Source organism: Telmatherina bonti (genome assembly GCF_933228915.1).
Source record: "Telmatherina bonti genome assembly, chromosome: 18".
NCBI classification, from domain to species: domain Eukaryota; kingdom Metazoa; phylum Chordata; class Actinopteri; order Atheriniformes; family Telmatherinidae; genus Telmatherina; species Telmatherina bonti.
The window spans coordinates 6,466,677-6,476,947 of record NC_136616.1 but is presented as its reverse complement, the minus strand read 5'-3'; the positions used below and the strand labels follow the sequence as shown (position 1 = coordinate 6,476,947).

General features: G+C 47.7%; 1 protein-coding gene across 1 annotated transcript; it reads left to right on the top strand.

Moving 5' to 3' along the window:
* Positions 1–3,202: 3,202 nt before the first annotated feature.
* LOC306769003 (protein C-ets-2-like) lies at positions 3,203–9,803 on the top strand (the record flags this gene model as incomplete). Its single annotated transcript, XM_079257503.1, has 8 exons — positions 3,203–3,239; positions 4,235–4,354; positions 4,430–4,633; positions 6,140–6,316; positions 8,444–8,675; positions 8,750–8,864; positions 9,102–9,313; positions 9,713–9,803. 8 exons carry the CDS (start codon positions 3,203–3,205, stop codon positions 9,801–9,803), a joined length of 1,188 nt encoding a protein of 395 aa, XP_079113629.1.
* Positions 9,804–10,271: the final 468 nt, after the last annotated feature.

Below are 10,271 nucleotides of genomic sequence, written 5' to 3'. Positions count from 1 at the left end.
GTCAGGATGTGGTTCAGCGTGGTCCTGCTGGACCAGTTCTCCTGTTCCACCATCAGGATGTGGTCCAGCGTGGTCCTGCAGGACCAGTTCTCCTGTTCCACCGTCAGGATGTGGTTCAGCGTGGTCCTGCTGGACCAGTTCTCCTGTTCCACCGTCAGGATGTGGTTCAGCGTGGTCCTGCTGGACCAGTTCTCCTGTTCCACCGTCAGGATGTGGTCCAGCGTGGTCCTGCTGGACCAGTTCTCCTGTTCCACCATCAGGATGTGGTCCTGCAGGACCAGTTCTCCTGTTCCACCATCAGGATGTGGTCCAGCATGGTCCTGCAGGACCAGTTCTCCTGTTCCACCATCAGGATGTGGTCCAGCGTGGTCCTGCTGGACCAGTTCTCCTGTTCCACCATCAGGATGTGGTTCAGCATGGTCCTGCAGGACCAGTTCTCCTGTTCCACCATCAGGATGTGGTTCAGCGTGGTCCTGCTGGACCAGTTCTCCTGTTCCACCGTCAGGATGTGGTCCAGCGTGGTCCTGCAGGACCAGTTCTCCTGTTCCACCGTCAGGATGTGGTTCAGCGTGGTCCTGCAGGACCAGTTCTCCTGTTCCACCGTCAGGATGTGGTTCAGCGTGGTCCTGCTGGACCAGTTCTCCTGTTCCACCGTCAGGATGTGGTCCAGCGTGGTCCTGCAGGGCCAGTTCTCCTGTTCCACCGTCAGGATGTGGTTCAGCGTGGTCCTGCTGGACCAGTTCTCCTGTTCCACCGTCAGGATGTGGTTCAGCGTGGTCCTGCTGGACCAGTTCTCCTGTTCCACCGTCAGGATGTGGTTCAGCGTGGTCCTGCTGGACCAGTTCTCCTGTTCCACCATCAGGATGTGGTTCAGCGTGGTCCTGCTGGACCAGTTCTCCTGTTCCACCATCAGGATGTGGTCCAGCGTGGTCCTGCTGGACCAGTTCTCCTGTTCCACCATCAGGATGTGGTTCAGCGTGGTCCTGCTGGACCAGTTCTCCTGTTCCACCATCAGGATGTGGTCCTGCAGGACCAGTTCTCCTGTTCCACCATCAGGATGTGGTCCAGCATGGTCCTGCAGGACCAGTTCTCCTGTTCCACCATCAGGATGTGGTTCAGCGTGGTCCTGCAGGACCAGTTCACCTGTTCCACCATCAGGATGTGGTTCAGCGTGGTCCTGCTGGACCAGTTCTCCTGTTCCACCATCAGGATGTGGTCCTGCAGGACCAGTTCTCCTGTTCCACCATCAGGATGTGGTCCAGCGTGGTCCTGCAGGACCAGTTCTCCTGTTCCACCATCAGGATGTGGTTCAGCGTGGTCCTGCAGGACCAGTTCTCCTGTTCCACCATCAGGATGTGGTTCAGCGTGGTCCTGCAGGACCAGTTCTCCTGTTCCACCATCAGGATGTGGTCCAGCGTGGTCCTGCAGGACCAGTTCTCCTGTTCCACCATCAGGATGTGGTTCAGCGTGGTCCTGCTGGACCAGTTCTCCTGTTCCACCATCAGGATGTGGTCCAGCGTGGTCCTGCAGGACCAGTTCTCCTGTTCCACCATCAGGATGTGGTTCAGCGTGGTCCTGCTGGACCAGTTCTCCTGTTCCACCATCAGGATGTGGTCCAGCGTGGTCCTGCTGGACCAGTTCTCCTGTTCCACCATCAGGATGTGGTTCAGCGTGGTCCTGCAGGACCAGTTCTCCTGTTCCACCATCAGGATGTGGTTCAGCGTGGTCCTGCTGGACCAGTTCTCCTGTTCCACCATCAGGATGTGGTCCAGCGTGGTCCTGCAGGACCAGTTCTCCTGTTCCACCATCAGGATGTGGTCCAGCGTGGTCCTGCAGGACCAGTTCTCCTGTTCCACCATCAGGATGTGGTTCAGCATGGTCCTGCTGGACCAGTTCTCCTGTTCCACCATCAGGATGTGGTCCTGCTGGACCAGTTCTCCTGTTCCACCATCAGGATGTGGTCCAGCGTGGTCCTGCAGGACCAGTTCTCCTGTTCCACCATCAGGATGTGGTTCAGCGTGGTCCTGCAGGACCAGTTCTCCTGTTCCACCATCAGGATGTGGTCCTGCTGGACCAGTTCTCCTGTTCCACCATCAGGATGTGGTTCAGCATGGTCCTGCAGGACCAGTTCTCCTGTTCCACCATCAGGATGTGGTCCTGCTGGACCAGTTCTCCTGTTCCACCATCAGGATGTGGTCCAGCGTGGTCCTGCAGGACCAGTTCTCCTGTTCCACCATCAGGATGTGGTTCAGCGTGGTCCTGCAGGACCAGTTCTCCTGTTCCACCATCAGGATGTGGTTCAGCGTGGTCCTGCAGGACCAGTTCTCTTGTTCCACCATCAGGATGTGGTTCAGCGTGGTCCTGCTGGACCAGTTCTCCTGTTCCACCATCAGGATGTGGTTCAGCGTGGTCCTGCAGGACCAGTTCTCCTGTTCCACCATCAGGATGTGGTTCAGCGTGGTCCTGCAGGACCAGTTCTCCTGTTCCACCATCAGGATGTGGTTCAGAGTGGTCCTGCAGGACCAGTTCTCCTGTTCCACCATCAGGATGTGGTCCAGCGTGGTCCTGCAGGACCAGTTCTCCTGTTCCACCATCAGGATGTGGTTCAGCGTGGTCCTGCAGGACCAGTTCTCCTGTTCCACCATCAGGATGTGGTCCAGCGTGGTCCTGCAGGACCAGTTCTCCTGTTCCACCATCAGGAGAAACTATTCCACATCTTCATCCAGGTTTCCACTCAGAACATTTTAAATGAGCTTTGGTCCAGAGAAGACGGCGTGTTTCTGGATCCTCTTCACATATGATGGAGCTTTAATGTTTACAAACAAACCTGCTGAATGAGAGTCTGCATATCTTAGTGTTTATTTACGCTGTCAGTTTTTTGGGATTTGCAGAGCAAACGTGTGTGTGTGTGTGTGTGTGTGTGTGTGTGTGTGTGTGAGAGGAACACTGAAGGTTTTTAAGCGCTGATGGGGGGTCCCTCTGTGAGAAAAGGCAGAAGAGGCGTCCCGCTTTGGGCAGACGGAGCTGCTCATCCTGATTCTTCATGTCCCGTTTCACCCTGAGGTGAGAGACGGTGTGGTCTCGTATCCATGGAAACGTGAGGCTCCATCTTCTCTGCCACGCCCATATGCCAATGACTGACAGGTGTCCATCACAGCTCCTCCTCCCACCATATTAAAGGCTCATTCCGCGCCGTGTGATCATGCAGCTGAGCTCTGACATGGACGGCGACGCTTACGGTGAGTCTCCTCCGTTTGCCCTCTAAGAACAGAAAAAGTTCATTTAACACTTTAAAGTTGTGAATATACAGTAAATATGTGAGGTTGGATAATAAATGTACATTTTTTAAAATCTTTTCTCTCAAATGGAGTCAAAACAGATGAAAAATAATGAACATAGTTTAATTTTACAAGATGAAAATAGTTAAAAATAGTACATGATGATGGTGGTTTTTAGGATTTGAACGAATTTATTATCATTTAATCAGGAAATATTTTATTCAACCTGAAAGAAAACAACACAAACAGTTTGTGCAGAAAAGCAAAACAAGACAAACAACAAGAAAATGTTCATTTATATTTAAAAGAAGCAAAAAATCTGACATTTTCTTCCCTCTAACAGAAAAGTACGAGTTGTAGAACATTTTGGAGAATTATTATTCATATCTAACTGAACTGTCAAAAAGAGATGCAAGAAAAAAACAAAGAAACCACCAAACTTTAAAAGATGAGAAACATTTCAAGATTTCTGGACATTTAAATGTAAAAACAGGAGAAATGAGGAGTAAATCAGAGAATTCCTGTTTGTGGAGAGAAAATGTTTTGCAGAACTCGACTCACATGCAGACGTCGGGGAAAAGCATGAAGACGTGTGATTCTGTGTTTTCATGAAGACTTTAAACCTGATGAGAGGTGAGAATGAAATGTGACTTTTTCCTGCAGGTGAAGCGATTATGGGATGTTTTAGAGCTGATGTTGGACTTATTTCCAGGATGATGGCATCAGACGGGACAGCTTGTTCTCTTTCAGCTGCTGATGGAGAAATGTTTTGTGAAAATATGATTTAAAGTATTAATTTCTTCATGCAGATGCAACATGACGGACTGAGTCCGGCGCTCCAGGAGGTAAAATGAAGCCTGTAGGCGGTCAGCAGGCACAGCGGGACCATCTTACATGGATATGAATCATTTATAGATTATTCCTGTTCACTAAGATGAGTTTCCTGCGTGTCCCAGAACTGGACTCCCTGGACGTCCCTCCTCTCACCCCGACCAGTAAGGAGGTCCTGAGTCGGGCTGTGAAGGCCAGTTTTGCCGGCTTCGCCCAGGAGATAGTCCAGCATCAGCTTCCACACGGTACAAACACGACCGCTTCACCGCCACCCTCCGCGTCTACGCCTCTTTATTCATGCATGACCTGTACATGTGCAGATCCCAGCCTGTGGTCTGAGTGGGAGGTGAGCCACTGGTTGGACTGGTGCCAGTCTGAGTTTGGCCTCCACTGTCTGGGCTCAGATGTGAGGGGTCTGCAGGGGGCCGAGCTGTGCAGCCTGGACAGAGACGCTTTCCTCGGCCTGACGTCTGACGGCGCTGCTGGAGAGATCCTGTGGGAGCATCTGGAGTCCATGAGGAGAGGTAACGACTGATGGTCTCTGAACCATCAGGTCAGCTCGGTTCTAACTGGACTCATCTGGCAACACAACACGTAGCCCCTTTAGGGGGTCTTCTCTAATGCCATTTTCCCTGAAGACCCCTTCACTCCACCAACAAGCCGTGGACCCTGGCTTTCATCAGCGGCTTCATACGATGTGTTCTGGCTGCTTTAAAGATGGGCTAGGTAATGTTGGGGAGCTAGCAGGACCAGGTCTTGGCTCCTCCCCCTGCATGGGCTCCACCCCTATACTGGCCCCTCCTCCTACAGTGGCTCCTCCCCTGCCTAGGCTCCTCCCTCTGTCTTTGCTCCTCCTCCTCAGGTCGGGAAATCCTTCCTGCATTTTCTCAGCCATGTTTGCGTTCTGAGTTTATTCTTCACTACTTTGTATTTTCATCCTAACACACTGTTTATATGCAGGGTGTGGCTATCAGGTATGCACTGCTGGAGGGGGAGGAGGGGAGCCGGGAGAAGAAGCTTAGGAAATATAAGAAATGAACAACTCCATTTGGGTCGGAACGTTTGGATTGGTCAGAGTTTTTACAGATTTACAGTAAACTGAGGGGTCTAACTATATTTCTTATTGTTCATGATTACAGAATGTATAGACTACTATCAGGACGACGAACCACTTCACCCAGAACAACATGTCTCTGAGCAGGAGGACCTGCTGGAGCTTTGATGAAACAAAAGTTAACCTTTATTATTTTGCAAAATGACGACGAATCATCTGCGCTGCAGCTTTTCTCATGAATCACACGATGCCAAGTGTTTTCCAGCTCCAGACGCAACGCTCTGAAACCCCAAAACACTGGAGAGGATTTCAGCTCCATGTGGGAACAGAAGCAGCACACCTCGACTGGTCTGCGTGGACATGGCCTTCACGGCCCCCCTACCTCCCCCTACCCCGCTTCCTGTAAATAAGGCTGTAATTAGGAAACGATCCCATCATTAAGAAATGTTGGCAACTCGGAGGAGTCGTCCATGAGATGAAAAGTAAAATGAAAAATGATGATTTGAGGGAATTTTTAAATTCATTCTTGATTTATTTTTATTTAATTTTCATTTTTAAAAAAGCACATTTGAATCTTTTCCTGGTCGTTTATCAGTGACTGTAACGCGTCGTTGTTGACGTTATTCAGAAACGTTTCAACGCTCTGAGGTTTTCTGGAAAATTCCCAAAATAAAAAGGTTGATCCAGATGTTTGGGCTCGACTGCACATCTTCACATCTGCCCTGAGAAGATCATCTGATTAAAAGAGAAAAACGCTGAATAATTCTCCAGAATATCAGCAAGTCGTCTCCAACCTGGCCGTGTGAATGAGGGAAAACCTTCAGGATGGAAGAAACAGATGTTTGGTCTCAGATTCAGGAACGTTTTAAGACCCTCAGAGTTAAAAAAAACCCCAAAAAACACTTCAAATAAAACTGCTTGTGAATAAATTCAGATTGTTTGGCTCGAGACAGTTTTCCTCTCGCTGTTTTCACAGAAAACTACTCGGAGTATGTTCAGGAGAACCCAGACAAGCATAATTTCCAGACGGAGTTCGGTTCGTCTGAGAACAGGAACCTCCACAATCTGCAGCCTGCGACTGAAGGCTTCTACCTGCCGCCGACACGAGACCCCCACTCTGCTTTTCTGATGCCACAGGCAGACAGGAAGCGAGGTGAAGAGCTAGTTTCCAGCATCTCTGCAGGGTTTCAGCTGTTTGAGCGGCCCTCCGCTGCACTGCAGGTTTTCAATGTTCTCCTGCTCCAACACACCTGATTCTAATCAGTCTGTTGTCAAGTTCTGACCAATAAAACGGAAACATGTAAAACCTCCAGTGCTGCTGCTGCAGGAGGAGGTAGGAGGGGGGGTGGAAGATGCCAACACATTATTCACATCATTTTTCACTAAAGTTTGACTTTTTACTCTGATTGTTTCTCTGTCGGGTGGAGAAGGGTGGAGTCAGGATGCATGTTCATAGTTGACTCATTTTGCAATGCAGGTTCATCATGGGACAGTCACGATGCTACGTTAACACGTGGAGTTACTGGAGTTTTCTGGTTTCAGACCGGCCGGTTGATAAGATCGTACATATAATCATTTAAGTTAGGTTAGGTTAGGTTAGGTTAGGTTAGGTTAGGTCAGGTCAGGTTACGTTACGTTACGTTAGGTTACGTTACGTTACGTTACGTTACGTTACGTTACGTTAGGTTAGGTTAGGTTACGTTAGGTTACGTTAGGTTAGGTTAGGTTAGGTTAGGTCAGGTTACGTTACGTTACGTTACGTTACGTTACGTTAGGTTAGGTTAGGTTAGGTTAGGTTAGGTTAGGTTACGTTACCTTATGTTACGTTAGGTTACGTTAGGTTAGGTCAGATTAGGTTAGGGTAGGTTTACGTTATGTTAGGTTACGTTACGTTACGTTACATTAGGTTATGTTATGTTAGGTTAGGTTAGGTTACGTTACGTTAGGTTATGTTACATTACGTTAGGTTACGTTAGGTTAGGTCAGATTAGGTTAGGGTAGGTTTACGTTACGTTAGGTCACGTTACGTTACGTTACATTACGTTACATTAGGCTACGTTAGGTTAGGTTAGGTTATGTTACGTTAGGTTATGTTACATTACGTTAGGTTACATTAGGTTACGTTACATTAGGTTAGGTTAGGTTAGGTTACGTTACGTTATATTACGTTAGGTTAGGTTAGGTTAGGTTAGGTTAGGTTACGTTACCTTATGTTACGTTAGGTTACGTTACATTACGTTAGGTTACGTTAGGTTAGGTTAGGTTACGTTACGTTACATTACGTTAAGTTAGGTTAGGTTAGGTTAGGTTACGTTACATTAGGTTAGGTTAGGTTGCATTGCGTTCCGTTATGTTATGTTACATTATGTTAGCTTAGGTTAGGTTAAGTAAGGTTAGGTTACGTTACATTACGTTACGTTAGGTTGCGTTACGTTATGTTACGTTACGTTACGTTAGTTTAGGTTAGGTTAGGTTAGGTTAGGTTATGTTACGTAACGTTACGTTACGTAACAGGAGTGAAAAAAATGTTTATTTATAAAGTTCATGTTGGAAAAATATTTGATGTTTCATTTATTATCATTATTATCATTATTATTATTATCATTTATTCATGTTTGTGGTTTCACTGCACTTGTAATATTTCCAGCATTTTTCCTGACTAGTGGGGGGCGATAGGGTTGCGTGGGAGAGGGGCCTGTTGACTGTGGGTTGGCTCTGGCCTGGGCCTCCCTCTGACTTCAGGGTGGTGGGGCTCACTAACATGCAGTTTCTGGTTTTAGTTTAAATACGCTTTTTTCTTTGTTTTAGTTTGTTCATCTCTGGTACTCCTTATAGTTGTCTTTCTTTGGATGGACGGATGGATGGATGGATGGATGGATGGATGGATGGATGGATGGATGGATGGATGGATGGTGGATGATGGATGGAATTGATGGATGGATAGATGGATGGATGGGTGGATGGATGGATGGATGGATGGATGGATGGATGGGTGGGTGGATGGATGGATGGATGGATGGATGGGTGGATGGATGGATGGATGGATGGGTGGATGGATGGATGGATGGATGGATGGATGGATGGATGGATGGATGGATGATGTATCGTGTAAACAGAGAACAGTGGGGGGCCCCTGGCTGAGCTCAGCGGTCCACCACGCTGCTGTGAAAGTAAAAGAACAAACTGGTCTCCATATGTTGAGTTTGTATTTTCCATCTGAACGTATTTGCATAACCTCGTCCTTCTTGTCCTTCATGCTTCTTGTCCTGCGTGCTTCCAGACACGTATTCGGATGAAAATGCTGCTCGATGCCATGGCGACTCGGACACCATCGGCTCTCTGTCCTGGACGACTCCGCTTCATGACGCCGAGCCGGTAATGGAAGAGAGCATGTCTGATGATGCCTTCACAGTACCGCAGAAACACAAGAGCTTTAAGGAATACATGGGGAATAAGACGGATCTGGGTAGAGCTGTGATCCCAGCCGCCATCCTCGCTGGTTACACTGGTTAGTACAGGTTGTGATAACTCACCTAGTTCGCTCATTTCATTCAGCTTTTCAGAGTTATCATGTCCTATTAGGAAGTGGTCCCATCCAGCTGTGGCAGTTTCTGCTCGAGCTGCTGACCGACCGAAGCTGCCAGTCATGTATCAGCTGGACAGGAGACGGATGGGAATTCATGCTAACCGACCCTGATGAGGTACATGATGTGGTGTGAGTTACACATGTGAAATGATGTATGTTACGTTGTTAAATCATTAAAACAGCTTGACCAAAACGCTTCCAGCGACTCACTCTGAGAATCCATCCACTGGGTTTGTCTCGACTAAATGTAGTCGAGACAAACCCAGACCAGACCCAGTTCCATCAATGCAGACCAGAAATCTTGCAGTCGTTTCCGATCGTTTGTGATCAATAATGAAAGCTGTGCTTCCAGGTGGCTCTGCTGTGGGGGAGGCGGAAGAACAAACCCAAGATGAACTACGAGAAGCTGAGTCGAGGGCTTCGTTACTACTACGACAAGAACATCATCCGCAAGACGGCAGGCAAGCGTTACGTCTACCGCTTCGTTTGCAACCTGCAAGGCCTGCTGGGCTATGAGCCCGGGGAGCTGCACGCCATGCTGGACATCCGTCACAAGAGTCCAGCGTGAGAACAAGCGGACATGATGACCATCAGACATGGAGACGCTCAGATTCAGCTTTTACAGTTCAAACATCATAATTAAATTTAAGGCCCATTTATGCTCCACTGCATACGGCGATGGGTACGTCCGTTTCAAACGGTGTCATACGTACATGCGCCTTTAACGTGGCCATGGTTATCACTTCAGCCACTAGGAGGCAGCGTTGAGTTCACTTCCTTGTTCTCAGACAACGGTTGGAGGTGGTAATACAACACGCCCGACACACTCGCACAGCCTTTCTTTAAATGCTCCCACCAGCTTTACAGTTGTCTTCTTCCTCCACCCGTTCCTACTCTTCTTTGGTTTGTTCCTGCTGCTGGTCGCATGTCAAGCCTGTCGTTTCTGGTGGTGTTTCTCTGCAGGGCCTCCAAAAACGGACCAAACTCCCTGCAAGAGAACTTCAGTTTGCAAACCATCGAGTGTAAATGGACCTTTAGATGGAAGAAAGCTTGAAAAGGTCCCTGGAATTTCCTTCTGACTGCCTGGAATCAAATATTTGAAATAAAGCCATGAAAATGTTGCACTGAGGAGATTTAGGTAAACAAGTTGAGTTTGTTTAGTTATTTACACAACGTCATCACAACCCAAATGCACTGTGACTCTTCATGTCATGGAAGAAATAAACTAAGATATTGATAAAAAAAAAACAAAAAAAACAACTAAATGCAGCGATTCAGAAATACCATTTTAGTCCAACTTTCAGTAGAAAAGAGTTAAGATTTCAAAATAAAATAAGACTTTTGAGTTTGTTTTTCTTCTGAAGCATGATGTCAGACATTTGGCCAGGGGACTAAAACTCTCCAGAGGCCTCTGGAGTGTCAACTCTGGCCTGTGAATTTTAGAGATATGTAAATGACATAAAAGTTACTGCAATACCTTTTTAAAAATGTTTGAATATACATTTACAAGGCATGACATACA